The sequence below is a fragment of the Drosophila eugracilis genome, unplaced genomic scaffold, assembly GCF_018153835.1.
Source record: "Drosophila eugracilis isolate 14026-0451.02 unplaced genomic scaffold, ASM1815383v1 contig_2088, whole genome shotgun sequence".
Taxonomy (NCBI): Eukaryota; Metazoa; Arthropoda; class Insecta; order Diptera; family Drosophilidae; genus Drosophila; species Drosophila eugracilis.
In genome coordinates, this window is record NW_024572964.1 from 3,257,029 (window position 1) to 3,280,667 (window position 23,639).

General features: G+C 43.6%; 10 protein-coding genes across 12 annotated transcripts; 6 read left to right on the forward strand and 4 right to left on the reverse strand.

Moving 5' to 3' along the window:
• The first annotated feature begins 470 nt into the window (after positions 1-470).
• LOC108107860 lies at positions 471-2,962 on the forward strand. Its single transcript, XM_017215627.2, has 3 exons — positions 471-564; positions 2,146-2,307; positions 2,369-2,962. Exons 2-3 carry the CDS (start codon positions 2,146-2,148, stop codon positions 2,540-2,542), a joined length of 336 nt encoding a protein of 111 aa, XP_017071116.1. The 5' UTR covers positions 471-564; the 3' UTR covers positions 2,543-2,962.
• Positions 572-2,117, forward strand: LOC108107855 (tRNA (guanine(37)-N1)-methyltransferase). Its single transcript, XM_017215621.1, has one exon. The coding sequence runs from the start codon at positions 701-703 to the stop codon at positions 2,078-2,080; it is 1,380 nt and encodes a 459-aa protein (XP_017071110.1). The 5' UTR covers positions 572-700; the 3' UTR covers positions 2,081-2,117.
• LOC108107857 lies at positions 2,812-3,898 on the reverse strand. Its single transcript, XM_017215623.2, has one exon. It carries the CDS (start codon positions 3,741-3,743, stop codon positions 2,952-2,954), a length of 792 nt encoding a protein of 263 aa, XP_017071112.1. The 5' UTR covers positions 3,744-3,898; the 3' UTR covers positions 2,812-2,951.
• A 78-nt stretch (positions 3,899-3,976) lies between these two features.
• Positions 3,977-9,622, reverse strand: LOC108107853 (titin homolog). The gene is made up of 4 exons (XM_017215619.1): positions 9,269-9,622; positions 8,137-8,900; positions 6,610-8,011; positions 3,977-6,497 (listed from the first exon to the last, which is right to left on the reverse strand). Exons 1-4 carry the CDS (start codon positions 9,345-9,347, stop codon positions 4,438-4,440), a joined length of 4,305 nt encoding a protein of 1,434 aa, XP_017071108.1. The 5' UTR covers positions 9,348-9,622; the 3' UTR covers positions 3,977-4,437.
• Positions 9,623-10,002: 380 nt separating this feature from the next.
• On the forward strand, positions 10,003-16,336 carry LOC108108092 (girdin). 3 transcript variants are annotated; one of them, XM_017215987.1, is made up of 9 exons: positions 10,003-10,445; positions 11,018-11,754; positions 11,815-12,093; positions 12,154-14,212; positions 14,272-14,510; positions 14,569-14,644; positions 14,767-14,930; positions 15,058-15,162; positions 15,369-16,336. In XM_017215987.1, the coding sequence occupies exons 1-9, from the start codon at positions 10,377-10,379 to the stop codon at positions 15,784-15,786; spliced, it is 4,146 nt and encodes a 1,381-aa protein (XP_017071476.1). In that variant the 5' UTR covers positions 10,003-10,376; the 3' UTR covers positions 15,787-16,336. The 3 variants fall into 3 exon arrangements, with proteins under 3 accessions (XP_017071476.1, XP_017071477.1, XP_017071478.1); XM_017215988.1 differs by having other exon boundaries at positions 15,372-16,336; XM_017215989.1 differs by lacking the exon at positions 15,058-15,162.
• Positions 16,337-16,419: 83 nt separating this feature from the next.
• Positions 16,420-17,713, forward strand: LOC108108094 (integumentary mucin C.1). The gene is made up of 5 exons (XM_017215990.2): positions 16,420-16,540; positions 16,598-16,694; positions 16,748-17,135; positions 17,197-17,472; positions 17,528-17,713. Exons 1-5 carry the CDS (start codon positions 16,514-16,516, stop codon positions 17,649-17,651), a joined length of 912 nt encoding a protein of 303 aa, XP_017071479.2. The 5' UTR covers positions 16,420-16,513; the 3' UTR covers positions 17,652-17,713.
• A 525-nt stretch (positions 17,714-18,238) lies between these two features.
• Positions 18,239-18,845, forward strand: LOC108107708. The gene is made up of 3 exons (XM_017215314.1): positions 18,239-18,281; positions 18,340-18,479; positions 18,540-18,845. Exons 1-3 carry the CDS (start codon positions 18,255-18,257, stop codon positions 18,661-18,663), a joined length of 291 nt encoding a protein of 96 aa, XP_017070803.1. The 5' UTR covers positions 18,239-18,254; the 3' UTR covers positions 18,664-18,845.
• Positions 18,846-18,960: 115 nt separating this feature from the next.
• On the reverse strand, positions 18,961-20,361 carry LOC108107701 (salivary glue protein Sgs-3). Its single transcript, XM_017215306.2, has 5 exons — positions 20,318-20,361; positions 20,048-20,260; positions 19,938-19,986; positions 19,266-19,863; positions 18,961-19,204 (listed from the first exon to the last, which is right to left on the reverse strand). The coding sequence occupies exons 1-5, from the start codon at positions 20,339-20,341 to the stop codon at positions 19,084-19,086; spliced, it is 1,005 nt and encodes a 334-aa protein (XP_017070795.1). The 5' UTR covers positions 20,342-20,361; the 3' UTR covers positions 18,961-19,083.
• Positions 20,362-20,581: 220 nt separating this feature from the next.
• LOC108108238 lies at positions 20,582-21,139 on the forward strand. The gene is made up of 2 exons (XM_017216205.2): positions 20,582-20,627; positions 20,723-21,139. The coding sequence occupies exons 1-2, from the start codon at positions 20,607-20,609 to the stop codon at positions 21,137-21,139; spliced, it is 438 nt and encodes a 145-aa protein (XP_017071694.1). The 5' UTR covers positions 20,582-20,606.
• Positions 21,140-21,261: 122 nt separating this feature from the next.
• LOC108108237 lies at positions 21,262-23,225 on the reverse strand. Its single transcript, XM_017216204.1, has one exon. It carries the CDS (start codon positions 23,114-23,116, stop codon positions 21,416-21,418), a length of 1,701 nt encoding a protein of 566 aa, XP_017071693.1. The 5' UTR covers positions 23,117-23,225; the 3' UTR covers positions 21,262-21,415.
• Positions 23,226-23,639: the final 414 nt, after the last annotated feature.

Sequence of the window (23,639 nt, forward strand, 5' to 3'; positions counted from 1 at the left end):
TATTTTAATTTCAGAAATTGTTTTTCAATTTTAAAAATATTTGAAAACGGTTTCGCGTTCGTAAAATAAGTTCCGCAAAGCTCGGTAGCCAGCAAGGGCGTTGTTACGCGAGACCCTGCGACAGTTGTTCCTCCCACTGAATTCCCGCCCTCTTCTGTTTCGCAGCAACGCTCAGTATTGGCTTGGGAGCCGTTCGCGATGGAGCTTCCTTTTGCGTCTCCTGCCATCTGCGATTTGCGGTCTGTCATTCGGTTTTTGGCTGCAAAGCAAATGTCTGCCAAGGATATTCACTCCGAACTTTGTACAGCGACGGAGAAGACTGCTTGAGTTCAGGAATGGTGCGAAGGTAATTGCGTAAAGATCGACGGGTGACGCTTGAAAAGCTGTCCGAATTGATTCCCGATGTTAGCAGAACAACAAGTCACAAGATTTTGACTGAACATTTGGGATATTCCAAGGTGTGCGCAAGGTGGGTCTTTTCTTAATCACCAGTCTGGTCACACTGAGTTTGTTTGGCTTTTCATCCAATCTTGTGGGCATACTCGGAATTTGAAGATTTTAGAGGTATATTCAATGGTTGATTGATCATTAAGGAATCTGTAGAGCTCCATATACAAATAGATTCTTCCAAATTATCGGAACCCTATTTATATCCTCTGAAAAAGCTGGAAACTAAAGAATCTAGGTCGCACGTGTTTGGATGTTTATGGTGGCCAAATTGAAGGTCCCGGGATTAACGATTATAACGAATCGTTTACGTCACTACTTTCGAAATATGGACGCCAAAGAACTGCAGCCTCCCGCTTCGGTGCGCGGAATGCAGGAGCTCCAAAAGGACCAATTCCAGAAGACAGTCAAAGTACCCCGTTTACGGGTTCCCGAGTCTCAAGTGCAGCGAGTGATGCCGCTCGTTAAGAAGTTCCTGCTGAAAATGGAGCACCTACATCCTGTCCGAGCTGTGGATAAATCTCGAGAGATCCTACTTCATCCAACTCCTATTAAGGATTGGGAATCCCTACCGACACAGGATCTGCAAAAGCAAGGCATCACCGCAGAGAACTTCTGCTTTGCTGAACTTGAGTTGGGCTATGAAAACTGGTCTGCCAATGAGATCCTAAAAAGCGTGCTGCCCACGGAAGAAGAGGGTCTCACCTCGTACTCCCGCATAGGCCACATTGCCCACCTCAATCTCCGAGAACACCTGTTGCCGTATAAAGAACTCATTGGCCAAGTGCTTTGTGATAAATTGCCCAACTGCCGTACGGTGGTCAACAAAGCATCCTCCATTGATAATACCTACCGTAACTTCCAGCTGGAATTAATTTGTGGGGATCCCGAGTACCAGGTGGAAACCAAGGAGAATGGAGTACCGTTTGAGTTTGACTTTTCAAAGGTATACTGGAATCCTCGGCTCTCCACGGAGCACGAAAGGATTGTCAAGATGCTAAACTCAGGAGATGTCCTCTATGACGTATTTGCTGGCGTGGGTCCGTTTAGTGTTCCTGCTGCCAAGAAACGTTGCCATGTTTTGGCCAATGACCTGAATCCAGAGAGCTTCCACTGGCTCCAACACAATTCCAAGAGAAATAAGTGCTTGTCCAATATAAAAATGTTTAACAAGGATGGCAGGCAGTTTATACTCAAAGAGCTGCGGGAGGACTTACTAAAGCGACTGTTAACCACAGATACCTCCTCCTATGGCATCCATATAACAATGAATCTACCAGCAATTGCTGTGGAGTTCTTGGATGCATTTCGAAGTCTTTATAAAGCAGAGGAAATGACTGAACTGCCGGCAAACGTCACGTTTCCCACTGTTCATGTTTACTCCTTTGCCAAGGGCGAGAACACGAAGGGGTTGGTGCAGAAACTAGTAGAGAGCAACCTAGGAGCCAGCCTTGACCAAAACCTCCTTTCCGGAATTAATTTTGTGAGGAATGTGGCCCCAAACAAGGATATGTACAGGGTTTCCTTTAAGCTATCCCTTAAATTGCTAACTACGCCAAAGGAGGCTGAAATTTCAAGAAAGCGTTGTGCGGAGGAGGAGAGGATGGTCACTACAAAAGTTAAATGTGCTTGATACAATAGATACAATAAAATTATAACTTACAATTAAACTGAGTCTGTTTGTCTGGCTACTTTCAGATGGGTCGCAACAAGGCAAACAACAAAAAGGTAGCTCCTGGAGCTGCTAAGCCAAAGACTCCTCTGAACAAGTCAAAGAAGACTAAGAACGTTTTCAAAGTGGGAGACGGTAACAAAGGCAAGGGCAAGAAGCCCAAGGAAGTGCAGGGCAAGCTCAAGCAGGTGAGTTGGTTAACTCCTGCTAAAGAGTAAAAACCGACAGACATAAATGTTTAATTTACAGATCAAGGAATCTGTGAAGGCCAAGCAGGAGAAGGTAGACGCCAGCCTGAAGAGCCTACACAAGGATCTGGTGGTGAAGAAGCCAAAAGCCCCAGTGGCACCCATTAAGACCAATAAGAAGAAAGGGGCCAATGCCCAAAAAGTGTCCGACACGCTGGGCAAACTTAAGTTCTAAAAAATTACGCATAATCCGGTTTACGTTTTACGTATAGTAGATGTAGTTAGTCCCCATTGATTGTTAAAGACTTGTGTCTAATGTTGCTAGGGCAATGATTATCCAAAATATATGATAGCTGTATGGACAGTGATGGGAAGCAATAATCTAGGTAATATTCTATGAATACTCAATCACTTCTTGACCTCTTGTTAACCTTCTATTGACTTTCATTCCGTTTGCGCTCGAATACCTGATAAATATTATTTCCAAGGAATAGGCCTTTTAAATAATCGTTGATCCCAAATTTATTTAAAAAAATAGCGTACATCTCTTAGTAGGATGTGGGTATTAATATAGTTGTACCTTTATATATTTCTTGAATCCTACCAATAATTGTGTTGCACTCCCATCACTGTATTATGGCAACCTAGACAACCACAGGAATAGTGTTAACTGGGGGAAGAACTGCACCCGGGATTACGGTTGGGGCAACTGAAGTTACAGGTGCAGCAGTAGACGATTCTACAGTGGCATTTACAGCATTCCAACCGAAGAGCTCTCGGATGATGCCGTCCAACTGGACCGTATTGATTCCCGCCTTCTGAAGTTCAGCAAGAACCTGTGTTGTTTCTACTGAAGTCAGCCAGCGTTCATACATCGCACTTAAACCCTGTAATCTTAACCAGAACTGGGCGAATATTCCCTGCTGCAGAGCCTTGGCATTAGTGTGCGCTCGGATCGCATAAAGCGGAAAGTACAGCTGCGCCTCGTTGAGAAATCCTTGCAGGCCAAAGACGGTACCAGACCAGTATGGAAATCGATTCAATAGACTCACTTTCAGCCTCTGCTCCTCCACCTCAAAGGAACCGCCCGAGGCCATAAGCTGCTGGTCCGTCCACTGAAGGAAGATAATGAGTTCCGGCTGCGAAAGTAGGCGCCAACGGGCAGTAAATCCGACATTGCTGTTGATAATTCTCACGAAGGACTGGAACTGGGCATCGTTGATTAGATAGCGCTCAATAAGTTGGTTCAAGGGCTTGAACTGGATCAAACGCTGGATTTCTTCCAGATCCTGCGATAGAGTAGGCGCCGGAGCAAAGGGGGCAGGCGGAGGCTGCGGTAAAAGTCCACCAGTTGGACCCAACAGCTGCGGAGACCACTGCGCCAGGGATCCACTGGCAAGAGTGATTAGAAAGAGCCAGCCCAGAGTGTTGACCATGGTTACGAGAGATGACTACCAAATAAAATTCGGATACGCTTTTATATCCCCCCATTTATTATTCTTGTTATCTGTTGATAGCGACTCCCGGAATTTTGCGCAGCATTTCTGTTGACAATTGTCGTCATCTGATAAGCGCTATTCGATCTGTTTATGGGTTTACCCACTTTCACATCTCCCACGGAAGTCTTTGGCGGTTCGCAAACATGACCAAAGAAAGTACTTATAATATATGAATTTATAACATGCTAAGCTTTATTTTTAAAGTGAATCACCAACAATCCGGAAAGACCACAAAGAACCGCAAACGAACACTTCATAACATAAGGATTTATATAGCTCCACATACATACATAAAGCAATTTAAAAAGGGGGGATATATATGGTTTTGATTTGTTTTTTGGGGATTATGCTCAATTATCCTTGCAAAATGAAATGTTAGAGATAAATTAGTTATGATAAGTTCAATGAATGATTACTGGTTAATAGACTTGAATAGATCTGAGGATCTTAAAATGAAAACCGGAAAAGGAGTTGCAAGGATTTTACGTATACAGAATTTAGTACGATGTACTCGGGGGGATACCTTCAACTTCACCTTAAGACGTATAAATAAGTCGTATGTAATAAAAACTAACTTAACCGATAAACGCATGTGAGTATGAGCAGGGGGTGGGGTTCGGCTCTGGTTGGTCTAACTACCATCTCCGATGATTCTACGGCGCAGCCAGCCAGGCACGTAGCCCCTCACAGCCTCACCCAGTTGCCGATAGATGATGAGGCCCAGAATGGGCAAGACTAGGCGTGCATCCTTAAACAAGTACACATAGCAGGCGACCAGGAAGAGTACCAAATCCGTGCAGTAGCTGAGGGCCGAGCGAACCTTCTCGTGGGCCTGCTCTTCTGATTGGACGATAGCCAAAGCGGCCGCCTTTTGTATCAGATCTCTGTCTGCAGCGGAGAGGATTAAGGCTGACTGCGAGTTGCCTTCCACTTCCATAATTTGAGGTCTGGTCAGTGAGGCATCCCGCGATCGAGTGCTGGAGGGAACCCTCCGTCTAATCACCCTCTTTACCTTTACTAAACGAGTTCGGCCCCTGGCATCTGGACGAGCTTCCACCATCTCGCTCATGACGCTCTCAGTCTCAGATTCGGTTTTGTTCTTCGATTTCGGTGGGGGCACCACCAGAACAGTGGGGTACTCCGGCTCTTCATCGTGTTGGTATGATGGGGAGTCGTGTTCCTGCTCTACTTTAGCACTGTCTGGCGATCGATGGATTGCGAGATTACTGGCGGCATCTCGGACATGAACCAGTTGCTCTCGTTCTGAGATGGAAAGCCGTCGTTCCCTGACTACTGGAGGCGCCAGAAACATGTCATCGTTGCCGCCAGTCGCCAGTCTCTTCTTCAGCTCCTCCGCGTGGGAAAGAATGTCCTCCTCGTCCGTTTCCGCTGCTGCCTTAGCCGCAGCTCGTTTCAGTTCATCTCTGTCAAGGTAGAGGGGTGTATGGTATTTGTGGGAACCACCCACTTCCCTTACCAGATCGCTGTAATGATCCACAGCGGCATGGGCCTCCTCCTGCATAAGACGTTCCTCCTCCTTGCGACGCAGCTCCTCTTCTTCCTTAGCTTTTCGCTTGGCCTCCAAATCCGCCGCAATGGCAGCTGCATTCGTTTTCTCGTGAGGATTTGAAATCCCCTCGTTTGCCTCAGTGTTCTTCTCTGTAGCTGATCTCTTATCCCGGCTGAAAAATGATTTGATTCCCTTGGCCAGATCCATTTTTAGAGTACTGGGATTGCTGGCAGTCACAGTTGGAGTTGGAGGTACTATGCTCGGAATTATTTCGGTTATAATTCCACTCGGGGGAGGACTAACAGACTGCTCCACATGCTCATTAGAGGACCTCTTAAGGATCGGTTTGGGAACAAAATCTGGACTGGGCAGTGGTACTGGACGGTTAAGCACTACGGCAGCCTGCTCAGGAGTAGGAGCCCTGTATGGCGTAAAGGTTCCTGCGCCCATGGTACGCGGATGATAGGTCTCAAGATCTCTGGGACTAGGCGAACGCGTGCGGGCCAATAACTCCATCTTGAATTTTTCAATGGAGTCCTGCTCTGAGGATGCAGTACTCTCCGTGTAATCCGAACCAAGATCATTGCTAGATTGCTGCTGCAGATGCTTCTGTGGCGGATACTCTACATCTTCATCGAAATCTATATCCATATCCTCACTATCATCTGCTGTGCTCTCAGTCAGATGTTCCTCCTCCAACTCCTCCTGGTCTTCCAGCTCTTTAAGATCCTTTCGTGTCTCCAAGGTCAGCTGCCCAGTGGTGTGCATGCGAGTCAAGTTACCCATTTCGCTGACATTCTCCCTTGAATCCCATTTTCGTGAAATGGACACCATATCCGCTGACTGGCGGCGCAGCTCGCTCCTTCTTTCGAAAGACAACCGCTCAGCCTCTGAAATAGAACCAAGACGCTTGCGAAGATTAGCAGGAGTTTGATGAGGAGCTGGAGTGGCCAGCTTGTCCTGTGACGTTTTGCGGGATTTAGAAGCTTGCTCTAGCTCCACTGCCTCATAAAACCTTGCCATGGCCCTTTCATACAGAAGTTCCGTGGAACTGACAGAACGGCGCAGGGGGAAAGTGGTGTGCAAGTTGGTGAACTCCAGAAAGGCCAAATCCGGTGCTGAAATCGAGATGGGTGGTGGCTGGATGGCGTCCTCCAGGTCCAACTCAAAGGAATCTTGTTCTGGGGGCGAGAAATTTGGGATGGGATTAGTTGGGGCAAGATATACATAAGTTAGTGACTGTGGGTTAGTTGGTGATCCTCAATTCTGAAATCCATATAACTGGATACGTACTGTCCTTATCCCTGACCTTGCTGTTCTTGTCGAAGACGACCAGCATGAACTCATTACTGGTGTGCACATCATCGTGTTTGTCGGTTGACCTGGAGAAGCGCCTTGCGTTGGACTTTAGAGGTGGTTCCGGCGATGGAGTTGTCTCTGAGATTGGAGGTTCCTCCTCCTGTGGCGTTGGTGGAGCACTAATCTCTATGGTGGGAAGCTTCTCACCAATTACAGCTGACACCCCAGAAGCTACTGCCAACGCCAGAGTAGGAACATTTCTGGCCGGGCTTAGGGTCTGTCCAGAGAAACGTCTCACATTCTGATTTACTCCCAATTGAACGGGCTCGGCACTTCTTAACAAAGCTGGAGTAACTTTTATGGGTTCCGGTGGCGTAGGACTCTTGCGAAGCGGAGGTGGTTGTCTCTTATTGGGTGGACTTAAACTTCTCTTGCGGTTAGGAGATGCCTTCTCCGGTTTTTCTTTTGGCGGAGTGGGCAAGGGCTGTGGCCGTGGCTGCACTGGTGACTTATCCTTTGGAACTCCCAATGGTTTGGGATTGAATAGTTTCAAAGGGGAGGTAATTGGTGACTTGGGTGATGATGGTTCAGACTTCTCCACCGGCGCCAAAGTGGTAGTCACCAGGGTAAAATTCAGCTTCGGATTAGAACTATCTGACGTGGTCTTGTTCGCTAAGTCCGCACTGCTCAAAGAGGGACTCTTCCTTACATCCATCTTTAATGCCTGATCCGAAGTTCCGTAGGACATCTCATGCGTCAGTTGCTCGTTGTCTACTAGCTGGGGCTTGGGCTTGCGTTTTACACTGGGTGATTGCTTAGGTGACATTCCCGTTGAGGCATCTGCATGGGGACGAGGTGGGGACAAAGTCTTCCGACGCGGTGGGACCTGTACTGTTCCAGCTTCTGCCTTGGGTTTATCCCTTTCATCCCCTGCAATCTTGGTAGCTGACTTTGGTTTCGTGATCCCCCTCTTGGGATCTGGGATGAAGAGAAGTTCCGATTCTCCCGATGGTTCACTAAGACCATAAGGGTTCTCTGCCTTCACCCGAAACTTGTACTCCGAGCCCTCGATAAGATCGTGAAGCGTAGTGGTCAGAGCCCGTGTGGTAGCCGCTTTGAGCCAAACATTCCAACCCACTCGGAAATATTCCACAATGTAGTTGCCAATCTTGCAGCCTCCATCGTCAAGTGGAGCCGTCCAGGAAAGAGTAGCGGACTTGCCAAAGGACATATTCAACTTGGGAGTACCGGGGGGATTGGGTCTAGCCGTTACAGTGACCAGAAATGATGTACTGTCCTCGCCTAATCGATTCCAAGCCTTTACCATGTATTCTCCGCGATCCTCCCGCAGAACATTGTCGATCTTGAGCAGCGAGTTCTTCTCAGTGTTGGTGATCTGAAATGGGAGTTAAACGATTAGAAGGATTGGCAAAAGTTAAACCCTTAAGAAATATTTTTAAATAATGTTGTATTTTTTATGATTAAAATCATCTATGTTTATTATTTAATTAGATAACTCACTTCAAAGCGCCCACCAGGAGGGATAACCTCGCCCTCATGAAGCCATGTAATTGCCGGCGGTGGTTGTCCGGCCACGCCCACTTTGAGGCGCAGCACTTCATCCGCCTCAACGATCAGTCCATCCTCGTAAGTGCGTGGTAATCGGATCTTAGGCGGTGCTTGCACCATTAATCTGGCTTTGGTAATTACATGACCCGCCCTATTGGTGGCTGTGCATTTGATCTCGCCCTCGTCGGTCAGGGCTACCTGGTGGATCACTAAAACACTGGAGTCATTATCGTTGACGATCTTTGTGCGTCGACTGCTGAAGATCTCGTAACCGTCTTTGAACCAATTGATTTCTGGCGGCGGTTCGCCCAGGATGCGTACTCGAAACTCTATGCGTTCGTCCTCCACTGCATCCGTGTCCACCAGTTCGTCAATGAATCGCGGCACGGTAATAGCATTTCGCTGAAGCGTAACCGTCAGTGGATCGGACAGTTCACTGGCATCGGATCGACCTACAATGTTCTCGGCAAAGCAGCGAAACTGGTAACGCCATCCTGGTTCTAATCCACTGATACATACGTCACAGCGATCGACAGGAGTGGGCGTGGCTCTCACCCAATGGGGAGATCCCATGCGCCGGTGCTCCACAGTGTAGCCAGTGATAGGAGAACCTCCATCATGCAGTGGTCGATCCCAGCGCAGATTCACCACATCTGGTTGCTGTTCCGGAAGTGCTACTGGCGTTAGAATCGGTCGGCCAGGTGGTGAAGGTCGTTCTGATAGAAAAACAAAATAAGGTATATAAAAAAATGTAAGCCCTATTTATAAATGTTTTGGATCATCCCTTCCCATCAGTCATACTGTAACGACTTTAAGCCTTAAAAAATAGACCCACCGCACTTTATATCTCAGCATAACGGCTCTTCCGCTTTTCGAACGACAACATTACTTTGACGTTCTGAGATTTTGGGGCCAAACGGCAACCACTGAGTGTGCGAGTGGCTATAAATAGACGCATTTCTAGCGCTCCCACCAGCCTGCCAGCTATGTGGGCCTGTCTGGTCTCTGAGGCCCCCTCTAATATCTTAAAAATCGTGCAGGAATACTTACTGGGACATCAATTTGTTACGGAGTTTCTACTTGCCTGCGGACTTCCAGTGGACATTCTTTTTGGGTCGACCACTCTGTGGATGGGTGTGTAGCTTTCCCGGCTGATTTCCCATTTCGAGATATTTAGATATTTAACCTATTTGCAATATTGTGCTTGCCTATACAGATGATCTATATATAGACAGTCGAAATTAACTTAACCCGTCGTTTTGTATTGCCAATGAAGACACTTTAAACTTTAAATAATTTAACTCCAGATAGAGTAATTCCTAATAATGTAACTTTCGTAGCGTTTGTTTAATTTTGTTTGCAAGCGTTGCCATTTTTGCGGCGCGTTAAATAATCCGTTCCGTTTGGTTCGTCAGCCCAGCATCCTCCTCCTCCTCCGATCCGCAAAAGCTTTCTACTCTTTTTCAAATTCAAATTCTGTTTGGCAGTGGTTATCGATCGATAAGAGCTGCAATCGACAGCTCTATTTACGAGCCTTATTTACGATTACTTCAATAATTCCAAAACAGACTCTTAACATTTTGAGGGTAGTTTTTCTCAAATAAAATTAAACATAAATAATGACCTACCATATACCATGCTGGTATATGGAATTTTCAATTATCCAAAATATTTTATTTTTATTCACTATTAAAAAATCGTTATTTACTAGCTACATAGCCATACCTCTAAATATAGCTAGTTTCTCCATACACACATCTCTAGTTCCATCAACCGTTTACAATCGATAGTTGGCAACAGTGGTGGAGTGTCATCACACAAATTATGCTTTTTTCCAACAGTCCAGTCTTCCCGAAAAAGATTTTCGCTATTTTTGTAGATCCGCCTTGTAGTTTTTCTTGTTGACTTGTTAATTAAACCCAATACGATCCCAAAGTGCTGTTAAGCAAACCTTGTAAAGTTACAACTGTGATCTAAATGTGTTTGTGCTTCCTGTGACTTAAAATGCTACATCCTTGGCATGATTTTTGGGGGGCTGTTGCGGGACATTTATTGGGAAAATAAAGACTATCACATAGAATCGCAGTTTGGAAAAGCCGCAGCTGTTCCATTGTGACAGGTGCAGCGGCACACACACACAATTACATATACCTGCATTTTCCTATTCTACCCGTCCAATAACAAAAACAACAATGGCTGGCACGACGACCGCGACGCCAATGGAAATTGACGAATTCATAAATGGAGCACTCGTTTCTTGGGTGAGTACTACGGGTAATATGGATAAACATGCTCGATATTTGCATCGCAAGTGTGCCTATGTGCTTGGCATAAATAACCCAAGTGTTCGATTCCCAAGCACTCTCATATGGAAACGGCGAAAACAGCAAAAATAACAACAGAGTCGTGAGAACAACCTGCTCACATACTCACTCAAACACACAGCATAGGTCAACAAAATAGAACAAAAATTTACATTTTCAAACAATGGAAGTAAAAGTTATCTAAAAAAATGGAGTTTATCTTTTTTTAAACGTTTTTCTTTTTTTTTGTTAGAAACAAATATAATTATTAATTTTTCAATTTACCTTATAACTCCAATTCCTATTCATATTATTGCGCTCCAAACTGTACGTAGTTATGTTGCTTTCCGCAGCAGTCGCAAAAGAACCAAGGTCATTGTAACTTGCTCAAGACGGCTTACGGTAAAAAACAAACGGAGGAGGAGTGTAATGAGCTCCGCTTGTGTGCTTCTTGTCCAGCGAATATACATATTCACGCCCGCTATTTGTTGCGTTTCGTATCTAAAAACTGGTAATTCCTTCTTTTACAGCTGGAATCATGTCTGCCACGTGCCGAACTGCTCGCGGGATACACTTCCCTGCTAGATGGCCACATAATTCACAGTGTCTGGTTGCAGATTGATCCGGAACCCCAAAATAATCCTAGCGAGCTTAACGATCTAAACGGGAAATCCCTCAGCATTGCCAGGGCAAAAAACTTTGAGTGCATCGTAAGGAATCTTAAGTCCCTCTTTGAGGAAGAACTAGGTCAGACAATATTAGTTTTACCTGATGCCTTCACCCTGGGTCATCATCCGGAAAGCAGAAATGGCCTGGATCAGATGAAAACCTTGCTGACCCTGCTTCTCGGAGCAGCTGTACAATGCCCAAACAAGGAGCTGTTTATAGCACGAATCAAGGAACTCGATCTGGAGACACAACACGCTATTGTGGCACTGATCAAACAGGTCACCGACAGTCATAGTTTGGTGCTTACGGAAGATTCTTTAGAGCGGCTGACCCCGCAGAGTATGTACACGCACATCCTGCGCCTCACCAAGGAAAGGGACCTCATGTATCTGAAGTGGATCGACTTAGCGTGCGTGGAGACCGAAATGACAGTCAGTGACAATCTGGTCGAGTGTGGCCCAGGGGTCAGCGTTCCACGTTCTCCTTCGAATGGAACTGCCACCTCAACGCCTTCATCATCTTCTAACTCTGAGAGCAATCACCTTGCTGTGGAGTGCGCGGATCTTCGTTCAAAAAACCGAAAATTGCGTCAAGAACTGTAAGAAAAGTTATAGTTTACTGAGTATTTAGTTACCTTAATTCGTCACCCTGTTTTCAGCGAGGAAAAGTCCGAGAATCTTTTAGAACTACGTGAGGAGCTAGATGACAAAAAGGCTCGCTTTGACAAGCTGCGGCAGGAGAGCCAAGAATGGTTCACGGAGGCAAAGCGGGCATCAGCATACCGCGACGAAGTGGACATCCTCAGAGAACGAGCCGAAAGAGCCGATCGATTGGAGGTTGAGGTTCAAAAGTATCGCGAAAAGCTCGGGGACTCTGACTTCTACAAATCCCGCGTTGAGGAACTGCGAGAGGATAACCGTGTTCTGCTGGAATCAAAGTATACTACTTTAAAACCTAACCATTGATTATACTGACCAGTAATATTTTATTTCCTCAGGGAAATGCTGGAAGAGCAGTTACAGCGATACCGCAAAAGGTCAGAGCACGCCATTTCCCTGGAGTCTGAGATCATCAAATACAAACAAAAACTCAACGACATGGCACTCGAACGGGACGTAGATCGCTCTAAGCTAGAAGAGTTGCTTGAGGAGAATGCACAACTCCAACTAGTAGCTAGAAATCTTAACTCCACGATGGATATGGATAAATCTTTTTCCGAAAACGAAGACGATTGCAATTCGGGCGACAATAGTCTGTCTGAACAGCTAACCAACAATGCCCAAACCCGTGCTCTCAAGTTGGAACTGGAGAATCGTCGCTTGACTGCTGCCCTCGAGCAATTAAAAGAGAGCAGCTTCCATGAGTCCACTAGCAAAATGCTAGAACTAGAGAAGGAGAAAAAGAAGCTTTCTTTAAAAGCCGAACAAATGCAGGAAAATATCCAGCGTCTTACTCAGCAGAATGTCGAACTGGAAGGCGTTTTTAAAAATGCCTTGGAGGAGAACAAAAAGCTGCAGGACGCCGTGGATAGTCGTCAAAAAAGTTACGATCGTCAGAGCCTGGAGCGCGATGCTGACCGTCAGAAACTTTCTGATGCCGAGCAACATGTTGAAACCCTAAACAAGGAGAAGCAACGTATCCAAACGCTGAACGAAAGTATCCAACGAAGGGCCGACGACCTTGAACGTCTGGCGGAGAGCAAGGCTAAGGAACTAGAGCAATTCTTAGAAAAATCAAAGCAGTACGAGCAGACAAAACAAAAACTGTATGAGATCGAAGCGAAGGTCTCAACATTTGAGCGAGAGAATGCCAGTCTGCTTAAAGAAGTGTCCAAGCTAAAGGAGGGCAGCGAGCAAAAGTCTGTGCAGCTAGACGAGAGTATTACCCGTTTGGATGTACAGAGCAAAGAACTTCAAAGACTCGGAAAGGCCCTTGAAGATTCGGATCAGATGCATCAGAAGCTTGTGGAACTAGAAAAACAAAACCAAGAGCTGGCTTCGCAGCGCATCATTGATCAAGAGATGATAAGCACACTTCGTAACGACCTGGTCACTGGTACCCTTGTAACAAAGAAAGTGAGGCACAACTTGGAAAAGCTGGGATTAGCCGATGAAGAACCGGGTGAGCTAAATGTGGAACATGTGGTGGAGAAACTGGTGCGTAATCCGGAGACTTTCAAAACGGTACGTGAGATCATGCTGAACGTGACCCGTGAGCAGCAGGAAGAGGAAGAGCAGGAGGGTGGCGTAAAATCGGACATGTGTGTCCTGTGCCACCGTCAAGAGATCTTCACGGTGGAAAAGAACATTGAACTCGCGGCTGCTCCAGTTCCACCACCAACGCAACCTTCTTCCCAGGAACTTCGTTTTGAGCACAAGTTGCGAATGAGTCCGGCCCGAGAATCAGCAGAGTTGACTCGTATTAAGGATTCCAACACACAGCTTCAGACAGAGAATGCCCGCCTTAGTGTGGACGTGGCTGCCTTGGGTTCGCAAATAACCTCCTTGAACACCCAGCATGTAGCCCTTCAGCTGGCTAATTCCCAGCTGGCTGCTGAAAAAGACACGTTGCTTAAGGAGATTGATTCACTGCAACAGGAGCATAAGAATGCACTTCAGGATCAGGTGACGCTGCAGTGTTTACATGATCAGCTCTCCGCAGAGTACGAGTCGCTTAACAAGGACAAAGAGCAGCTGAAAGCAGCAGTGCGAGATTTGCGACAGGAACTGCGCGACACTCGTGAACAGCAGTTGGCCCTGGAGCAGCGCATCGAGGAGTTGACAATTCAGAACAGCAACATGAAGACCTGCAGCGAAGATCTGTCAATCCTTCGCACCGAGCACTCCAAGCTTACAGACGACTTCCGCAATCTCTTCGCCACCAGCGACCGCTTCAAAAACGAGTACAAAAACATCCAGGAGCAGTACAAGATGGTACGCATGGAGCACTCCAGTCTCAAGCTACAAAACACTGAGCTTTCCGGTGAGCTAAATACCAAGAGCGATCAAGTGCGTCACCTGCAAGTGGAATACAGCAAAGTTCAACAGCGTTGTGAGGTATGTCGATAAGTACAAATGTATTTTCTTTACGTAATGTTATTTTCTTCTGCATGTAGATGTTAATTCAAAACAATGCTGAGCTGGACTCAGAACGCAAGGCCCTGATGGACAATGTGTCGCAATTGCTCTCCCAGTATCAGGAACTTTTGGCAATATCCCTGGAAGACAAGAAGCATTTCCATGAAGAGGAGAAGAACTACACTGAACGAGTGCACAGTCTAAAAAGGCAGAAGGAGAAACTAGAAGAGAAAATTATGGAGCACTACAAAAAGTCGGAGACCACAGTGCATAAGAAGTAAATATCAAAACAGACGATAATAAATTGTTATTAACTGTGCCCATATTCATTGCAGAAAACCATTTGCGAGTATGCTTGTTAGAAGAGTAAAGAAGGCTAGTTCGGATCTAATGAATAAAGTGCCCAGTCGAGTAAGTTTGCTAGAAGAACACTTTGAAGTCGAATAATCTAAACCCAAACTAGAGTAATAGATCCTTCTTCAGCTAATATTTGAATAAAAATGCTTACATAAAATCCCACCTATTTATTTTAGAACCGTCGCTCCTGGGTGGATGATGCCCGTACAAATTCTCAATTTGTGATCGGTTCCGAATCAGGCGGAAATGAGTCAGATAATAGCAATGAAGAGCCACTGTCTATTGCCTCAGATACACATCTGCTTCAGAGGAACGTTCCACTTCGGCAGAGTCTGCAGCGGTAAGCCATAAAATTGGGAGAGAAAATATGGTTTTGTGGATATTTTGGTTTATGGTTGTTTTTCTATTTACATGTATTATACACATCTCAACACTCGCACCAAAAACTGTTTATTATGTACGAGTAGGGATATGCTGGATAACTCCATCCAACGCGGCAGCGCCGTACGCAGTAGCCTCCAGGCTCAGAAACGTACGGATTTGAATAACTCACGTAGAAATAGCGTGCACGGGTATGCGCTTTAGATGTTTAACAATCCTTAAATCCTATTAAAACATGCCCATTGAAACCGATCATTACAGTTGTCAAGTGGCAATTGTCTCTCCCAATTCCACTTTTCCTTCTGCACAATGCGTGTTTGCATCTTCTTGTTGTCGCTCCTCAAAACTGTAAAATAATTTTAATAAACCTGTTACTGATAAACTATTTGCTTCGCAGCAGTCTTGAAGCGCCAGACGTGACGGGCAGCAGTCTAACACTCGGAACAGCCGGCTCTCGACGCACCGTTTATCTTATCGATGAGCACCAAAAGCTTCCGGATGGCTCCAGTCCCAACTCAGCTCAGCCGCAGTCAGGTGGAAGCAGCGGTTCTGGCAATGCCTCAACTACCACGTCCGCAGAACCTCAAACGCCTCAGAAGAGCACTGAAAACAGTACCCCAGTGGGTCCAGCCACCTTTCTCATGTACAACCGGATAAACACCACGATCGGAGGAACCTCGAATAGCGGAGATCAATCACCACTGCTGCAGGCCAGCGGCAGCGTCTCCGGGACGCCCTTGCAAGATGACAAGTCGGCGAGGAAGCGGACCGAAGATAAAAGCAATAGCATCTGGTATGAATACGGTTGCGTCTAGAGATACAATCAAACAGTATACGTCCTCCACATGAACTTGAATATAATGCATTTGCTGACGAAGTATTATTTCGTTTTAGAAATTAACGAATTTATTTTTTAAACGCATTAGAACATCGATGTTGCCTTAAGCTAGTTACTGATGTAAATGTAAAGTGCTGCTTAAACCGCTATGATTTGCCTTAAGACATGATTTACAATAAGAATATGTACTATACTATAGTTTGTACCTATTTATGCAATTTAAAAAATCAAGAAGACTACGCTACAAATAAGCGAACTCATAAATATCCAGTATACACCCCTATATACACGAAACTATAAAAAAAATATGTTACAAATTAGCAATACCAATGCCTCAATGTTACGTCCTAAGCGAAAGGCTTTCTTTTTCGTTGGTAAGACAAGATGTATATTTAAATCCGTTTATTTGGTGTTTTGTAAACTTGACTCGAATCTATGAATTCCTATATATGTTGAAAACCACAATCGTACTCTGCTATCAGCTAACAAACGCGCCTTCAATTTGTGAATATATTTTTTATAAATTACTTGTAGCCTTGTACTATTTATTGACGCAAAGCCTAACACCGCAATAAAACTAAGTAAACATACATAAAAATATCTCACTTTTTTTGGGCAAGTCTCTAAAGATAACTGAAGATACATATAAGGTGATTCGTTCGTCTCCAGTATTTTAGAATGAAAAGCGACTGAAGACAAAAAAGATGTGGTTAAGGGCACTCATCTCACTGGTAACTTCTTTAAGCCGTAATAATGTCTGGTTAATATTAGTTTCTTAAAAATTCAAGCTCCTGGTCCAATACATAGCTGGCACGTGCAATGTGTGCCAAAGTGACAGCAAAGTGGCTTGTCATAATGAAACCACTTTTTCAGTCTGTTATGACGGTGAGTTAATAATTAATAAACATAAGGAGATTATTCAGCAAAGTTTATTCCAGGAGTGCCATCATATAATTTCCTATCATGTCCAACGGATTTTTATTGCACCGATGGTTTCTACACCTGTTATCTAAATGCCGATCCAGTTTGCAAGTCAGAAAAGGAGACCACGACCACTGAGATCCCGACTACCACTACACCTACTGAGATGCCGACTACCACTACAACTACTGAAATCCAGACTACCTCTACAGAGATCTCAACTACCAGCTCAACAACTGAGATCCCGACTACCACGACAACCACTGAAATTCCTAAAACCACCACAACTACGGAGATCCCTTCCACCACCACCACGACGGAGGGTCCGTGGAACGCCGATGATATCTGTCAGCAAGCCACAAAAAACACCTTTTTTGAAAACGAAGATGATCCAACCTGTGCAACGTAGATATCCCAAGTAGTAACCTTTCGGTGAACAAACTCATTATTATATGACATATTTTAGATATATAACATGTACCGTTGATAGTGAGGGAACACATTCTACGAAAATCACGTCGTGCAAGGCTAATCAATATTTCAGTGCAAGCTTAAAGGTTTGCACTTCCACAAAACCGGATGGATGTTCGGAAGTGACCACAACCACTGTGGCCACCACAACCACCGTGACCACGACGACCGCCAGCACGACCACAGCCGAGCCCTGGAGTGCAGAGGAAACCTGCTCGACTGTCACCAAGAACACTTTGTTTCAAAACAAAGATGATCCGACCTGCGCTACGTAAGTAAAAATGACACGGAACGTAAAAATGTGCTAACACTTTCCAATCATCTAGATATTTATACTGTTATGTCGTTAATGACTCAACTTTAGCTTTAATAAAGAGTTGCAAAACAAACCAATACTATAATGTAGAAGAAAAACTCTGCGATGATACCAAGCCTGATTATTGCACCTAAGCTCAGAGGTTTCTATATTATCAGATGCATCGTTTGCCAATAAATCATTAATAACAAGCATACAGATATAGTAGTTTTATTAATTGGTTAAGTCTTTTGGGGAAAAAGGTATTTAAGAACCTTTGTGGGTTTGGGGATAATACTAGAATTTAAATTTTACAAAAGCCGTAATTTATGTCAATAAAAGAGACAGGAATTGATAAGTATTTTACTATTCTGCCATTTAAAGAAGGCAAAAATATGCACATACATTAGATATCCCTAAAACAACAAATCATATAAATTAAATACCAGGAACACATTTTTGCTTGTGAAATAAAAGATTTGCATTATCAAACAACATATTATTATTCTTCAGAGCACTCAGAATTTCTCCGGAAATTTTTATATTTCAGAAAAGTTCGTAAACAAAAAACATATATGTATGTATGTATTTTTATAACTAAAAAAGCAAGTTAATAAAAGTACGCAAAAAAGATTAAATATGTACATTACCAAAATGTACCGAGATAAACGGTGCTATAGATTAAATCCCCCGTATTTAAAGGCCCCTCGGGAGATTCAAGGTTTCAGTGAGCAAAGTGAAGCAAGGTTAAACCGACAATGTGGACGAGTCTTATTTTATCCCTGGTAACTATGCTAGGAATCCTGATTGAAACTCTGAATGATACATTTAATCACATAATAGCTCCTAGTGAATTGTCTGGTTGCATTACCAGCTCCTGGACTGAGAGATCTGGAAACGGAAGCTTGGAGTGCCGAGAAGGCCTGCCAAGATGTGGATAGAACGGTCATAATTGCAAATCAAAACGATTCAACATGCGCCACGTAAGCAACCTTAAAGACACAAATTTATATTGAAGTACTAAATTGGAGTTTTACATGCAGTTTTGTGTATTGCTATATATCTAATAGCTCAACGTATGCGCTAATTAAAAGCTGCAAAAGTGGACAATACTTCGATGCTGATCTATATTTATGCACTATCAATAAACCAGTTGGTTGCCTGTAATACCTAGTAACTGTGATGTAGCATATGTTATATGTACATACAAACGTAGTTAGCTTCACCTGCACGAGAAAATAATAATACTCATCGTGTAATAGACCTATATCTTAAATTATTAAAATATTTTGTACAATGGAGTATTTATACCATTAAATCGGAAGTAAAAGTTTTCCAATTTAGTCAAACACTCTCGTTTATAATGGCTAGGTATCTAGAAATATGTGGGTAGCTTATGTTGGTTGGTATAATCATACATTAGTTTTTAAGTGTAATTTAAATATAAATCAACAGTCTTGAGGATAAAGTGTCCGGTCCTATTTCGACCTAATATTAAATTTATTTTCAACGGATAAGAGCGTGTTATCGCTGATGCAAACATGTTGAAGAAAGTACATACATATATAATCACTAAAAATTCTTGAGTTAGCAATTGCTTGGTCTAGTGGCTTGACAGGCCTGTGTTTCTGAATTGTAGTATTCATTCGTGCTGCAGTAATATAGCCAACCTAGGTAATCCTGGCTCAGTTTATAGCAGTAGACATACCTATAAATTAAAAGGAGTAATTATAATTAATATGATGATGAATTAATTGAAGAATACTTACATTTGGCACGTTGTATCTGTATCAACTCGATAGTATCCTTTGCTCCTTAGCTTAGCACAGTAGACGTTGGGGTCTACTTCCGAAGATATAGTAGTCGTTATTGGAGCAGTAGTTGGTTCTAGAGTTGTGGACAGAGAACTTGAATCTGTTGTATTGGCAGGAGTAGTTAAATCGGTTGTAATAATAGACGTAGTGGAATCTGTACTAGAATCTGGTGTAGTAATCAGAGGTGTTGAGGTCTCCGTTACTGTAGTTTCAGTGGTCGTAACTGGCGTTGACTGTGTTTCGGTTACTGTAGACTCTGTTGTTTCCTTGGTAGAGAATTCTGTGGTTTCCCGGGTAGTCGAATCAGTTGTTACTGCAGAAGTAGTTGAGTCCGTAGTTTCCATTGTAGTAGTTTCTGTGGTTTCCGTACTAGTCGAATCAGTTGTAGTTTCCATTGTTGAGATCTCTGTGGTCCCAGTTGACCCTGTGGTTTCCTGAGTACTCAAATCAGTTGTAACTTCAGAAGTAGTGGAATCCGAGGACTCTGTTGATTCCGTAGTTTCGATCGTTGTAATATCTGTAGTTTCCATGGTACTCGAATCGGTTGTCGAATCTTCCATTTTTAAGTATAAGTTAAGTTAAACCACAGGCAATAAACCCATAAAAATAAGTGCTATATCTACCAACCTGTCACTATATCCGTTGTGGTCGTTGAACTATCTGGGACACAGGCCGGCTGTGGGAAAAGAAGTGTGAGAATTGGCAAATTTTCCCAGAGCTATGCCACTAAAACTCACTTCCGCTGAATCCATGAGTGCACAGAATCCCTCTAGGACGCAGTAGTACCCATCCTGGCAGTTTTCAACTGCACTTTCGTATACAGTTTCCTGGCCGAAGCAAAAACCATAGGCGGTTTCATTGATACATGCGTACTGTTCCTTTGTTGAGGAACAATCCGAGCAAACGGATTGCCCTAGAGAACATCCCGAAATCCAGATGAGCAGCAAGACCTATAATTACCAGAGAAGTGGATCACTTTCTACTTACTTACAATGCCCTTGACTCACTCCTAGTGTGATGTTCGCCAGCATGATTTGTCTGATTGCCGGGAAGAGCGATTTACTTGTGATGACTTTTCGACGTGGTGCCAATTCTCTTTATAGAGGCTAAGCCGGTCCACACCTTCAGTTAGCGTTTGTTTAGCGCCCATAAAAAGATAACTAGCTGTTCTTATTACCCAAGGCTACGAAATTTTACGATGTCATAGAACAAAATTCGGCACCGCTTCCAAAATGTACAAATAAGACTTAGACGTAGATGTGTGATCATTCACAGAAGGTCCGCAAAGTTGTGAAGATGTACAAGTTCTTGGGGTTGGTAAGTGTGTAAAATCCTAGTTATAGTTCTCAAATCGAAGGGAATTACATGTTTCAAAAGAACTTGATGTAATGGATAAAATCACCCAATTTCAGATTGCCTTAGTGGCTTTGCCTATCGTTTGGATCCAGGCAGACTGCAACGTATGCCAATCAAATCACGCATCCTGCATCAATCAAACCGCATATAATCTTTGTTTCGGTGGCACTGAGCCGGTTACCAACCAGACCTTCATCTGCACGGATGGACTGGTGTGCACGGATCAGCCTGTGATATGTTTCCAACGAAGTCAAACTCCTGCCAGTTGTGGTGATACGGACAGCTGTGGCCAGTGTGCTCCCAATTACACCTTTGCATGTACCTCGCGATCCACATTCGCCTTTTGCTTTGGCGCCTTAACGCCCACAAATGTCACAGGAAGCTGTCCTGATGGTTATTTTTGCGACGCGTCCACCCAGGAGATCTGCGTTACCACGGCAACTGATGACTCTATCATTTGTCACTTGAACTAACAAGCAAGCATTCTTTTATGCATGGCAATTAAATGTGGATTTCATACCATTAAGTTTAAATTTTATTTGAAAGATTTATTTTGTAAATCATTCCTTTCAGAAAACATCAATTTTTCACACACTTACAAAGTTAGAGAATATCGTTTATTATCAAACATAGATCGGCCATAAGTTGGAAAAGATGCAAATATTCTGTACTAACTTGACAAAACACTTAAATATGTTACGAAACTAAAATATAAATTATATGACAATGGTAAAAATTATAAAATAGGCTTATAAATCAAGAAAATCTTCGGTATCATCTGTTTTTCTTTTCTCCAGCCAGGATCGGGCAATCCGAATCGATGGAAGCCGAAACCTCCACTCGTCGCAACAATACTTGTATACCTCATCTCCCAGTTGAAGGAGTTCTGTTGCGAACTCCCGCTCGTCATCCTTCCAAGTGCGATCTTCAGAGCCTCCAAACATTTCCATGCGCAGCAGGGCGGCCATTGTAGGGCCCAGGTACTTCTTTATACCCATATAAAGCTGTTGTTTGGTTAAAGAGTTAGCTGCTGGTTTGGTTGGAGGAGCCGCGTGAGTCTTTAGGAGTTCGTCCTGGAGTTGTTTTAGTTTGGCATTTTCCTCCGAGAGCTTGTCGAATTCTGCCTGAAGCTTATTGTAGTCCTGATGAAGCTTTTCACGCAGAGTATCCTCGGACGAAGACGGTTTTTCTGACGGGGCAGATTCATCCTCACTTTCACTAGTATAGTTTAAATTATCTTCCTGGTTTATAAAACAAACAGATGCAGTCTTTAAACTAATATCATTAAGGACAGATTGGATTGATTGAGTTGGTTTCTCGCATGGTGCAGACTTCTGCTTACTCCTTATAGTCGTCTGCCCAGCTTGAACGACGATTTCAGTCTTTAGGGCTTCTTCAATTGGTTTCCTTCTTTTAGGCTGCTCTTGAGTAGATTGCTCATCACTTCTGAGTACGTTATCATCTTGAAAATCTACTTCCTTTTGCATCTTACGTTTTTGAACAATATCACTAATCATCTTGAGTCGATCTGCGTTTCTTGTTTCGTTTGGGCTCACCGGAACGCTTTGCTTATTAATTGTCTCCCGAAAACTTGCTGGTATATAGCAGTTTTCTGGCCCTTTGGTTTCTATCTGTTCTTCAGTATTACCTTCAGTACTTTCGATTGGCAGTTGCTGTTCATTCAGATCCAAGTCCATCTCAATTATTGTTTGAATTTCCACTGGTCTTTTTATTAATTTAATGCCCATTGAAGGTTGCAGTTGACTAATTAAATCAAGAATGTTTTGCGGCATAACCGAATCTCCACTCGTTATTGTAGTGTAGTTCTGGTTCTCCACCACTGCCTTTTCTTGGTTCAGAACTGAGTGCTCGTGCTCAGAGTTCAACAAATAAAGAGTTCCATTGGTTTCATCCGCTGGTTGGTGATCCTCAACCTCAGTCAGATCCATTAGTTTTGCTGATTGCGTTTCCTGTGATTTCTCAACCCTCTGGTCTACATTAACTCTGGTCTTTTTCCTGATTGCCTCCACATTTTGGGTTTCATCATCATCGTCATCAACAAATCCAAGGGGACACTGGAAACCCTTGGGTGGTACAAGATGTTGTTGCTTTGGTGGCGTCAGCTTTACTAGGAGTGCCTCCCCGTTGCTGTCGAGACTAGCGAAATCCAGGGCGAGATCCTTGTTGATCCTGAGCAAAGTAGGCGTCTGGAAGGGAGCAAGTCTATCCATTTTGTAGTTCATAAAAGATTCGGCCCGGAAGTGTCTAGCACAAACAGCCTTTCCTGCCAATTTGCCCAATGAAGCATTTGAGACATCAGGGTTTGCACAATTTTCTACCCAGGCCTTCAACCTCTTCGGATCCTTAACCGGAAATTTAAAGAAATGCATTCTGGGATTGCGGGCTGATGCGACCGCGCAGTCACGAAAACAACATTTAGTTCCGCCCATAGTATAAATCCACACAAAAAACTTATTATCCTGTCTTCAATTTCGAAGCGTTATTTGTCAGGACTATCGGGCCCAATGGTACTTCGATATTAATATATTTATTTTCCAAGCTAGAAATCGCTAAAATGATTATTATCAGCTGTTAGCCTTTCGATTGTCGATCAATCGTTAAAGAGCAATATATCGCACGCCGATATCAAGTTGGGTAATTATTATTATTTAAAATTTAAAAACAAAAAACTTTGATCATAAAAAAAAAACATGTAGAAAACATTATTATATTTAGCATTTTGGAAAAAATCTTATAACATGCAAAGGGTTAGATCGACTATATTATTAAAAAATATTATAAGATAAATCGCTCCATTCCCATTAAATATAATAAAAAAAATTATATAAAAGTTAATATAGTAGGCGCACAATGCCAATATAATAACTAATAATAAAAATTAAACCAATCCAAGTGGGCTGCGCTCAACCGTTCCGCCTATCCACACAAATCTCTACCGAATACCGGTCAGTT

Coding starts and splice junctions, on each gene's coding strand:
- LOC108107708 (XM_017215314.1), top strand. CDS start 18,255: ATGTGGACGAGTCTTATTTTATCCCTG. Junction 18,282..18,339: donor CGAGTCTTATTTTATCCCTG/GTAACTATGCTA, acceptor ATCACATAATAG/CTCCTAGTGAATTGTCTGGT. Junction 18,480..18,539: donor AACGATTCAACATGCGCCAC/GTAAGCAACCTT, acceptor TTTTACATGCAG/TTTTGTGTATTGCTATATAT.
- LOC108107853 (XM_017215619.1), bottom strand. CDS start 9,347: ATGGGAAATCAGCCGGGAAAGCTACACACCCATCCACAGAGTGGTCGA. Junction 8,901..9,268: donor TGTCCACTGGAAGTCCGCAG/GCAAGTAGAAAC, acceptor TTTTTCTATCAG/AACGACCTTCACCACCTGGC. Junction 6,498..6,609: donor CAAGGTCAGGGATAAGGACA/GTACGTATCCAG, acceptor TCTCGCCCCCAG/AACAAGATTCCTTTGAGTTG.
- LOC108108237 (XM_017216204.1), bottom strand. CDS start 23,116: ATGGGCGGAACTAAATGTTGTTTTCGTGACTGCGCGGTCGCATCAGCC.
- LOC108108092 (XM_017215987.1), top strand. CDS start 10,377: ATGGCTGGCACGACGACCGCGACGCCAATGGAAATTGACGAATTCATA. Junction 14,213..14,271: donor AAGTTCAACAGCGTTGTGAG/GTATGTCGATAA, acceptor TTCTGCATGTAG/ATGTTAATTCAAAACAATGC. Junction 14,931..15,057: donor CTTCGGCAGAGTCTGCAGCG/GTAAGCCATAAA, acceptor ATGTACGAGTAG/GGATATGCTGGATAACTCCA.
- LOC108108094 (XM_017215990.2), top strand. CDS start 16,514: ATGTGGTTAAGGGCACTCATCTCACTG. Junction 16,541..16,597: donor TAAGGGCACTCATCTCACTG/GTAACTTCTTTA, acceptor TAAAAATTCAAG/CTCCTGGTCCAATACATAGC. Junction 17,136..17,196: donor GATGATCCAACCTGTGCAAC/GTAGATATCCCA, acceptor GACATATTTTAG/ATATATAACATGTACCGTTG.
- LOC108108238 (XM_017216205.2), top strand. CDS start 20,607: ATGTACAAGTTCTTGGGGTTG. Junction 20,628..20,722: donor TGTACAAGTTCTTGGGGTTG/GTAAGTGTGTAA, acceptor ACCCAATTTCAG/ATTGCCTTAGTGGCTTTGCC.
- LOC108107701 (XM_017215306.2), bottom strand. CDS start 20,341: ATGCTGGCGAACATCACACTAGGA. Junction 19,987..20,047: donor CACTCATGGATTCAGCGGAA/GTGAGTTTTAGT, acceptor CTTTTCCCACAG/CCGGCCTGTGTCCCAGATAG. Junction 19,205..19,265: donor ACAGATACAACGTGCCAAAT/GTAAGTATTCTT, acceptor TTTAATTTATAG/GTATGTCTACTGCTATAAAC.
- LOC108107855 (XM_017215621.1), top strand. CDS start 701: ATGTTTATGGTGGCCAAATTGAAGGTCCCGGGATTAACGATTATAACG.
- LOC108107857 (XM_017215623.2), bottom strand. CDS start 3,743: ATGGTCAACACTCTGGGCTGGCTCTTTCTAATCACTCTTGCCAGTGGA.
- LOC108107860 (XM_017215627.2), top strand. CDS start 2,146: ATGGGTCGCAACAAGGCAAACAACAAAAAGGTAGCTCCTGGAGCTGCT. Junction 2,308..2,368: donor TGCAGGGCAAGCTCAAGCAG/GTGAGTTGGTTA, acceptor TTTAATTTACAG/ATCAAGGAATCTGTGAAGGC.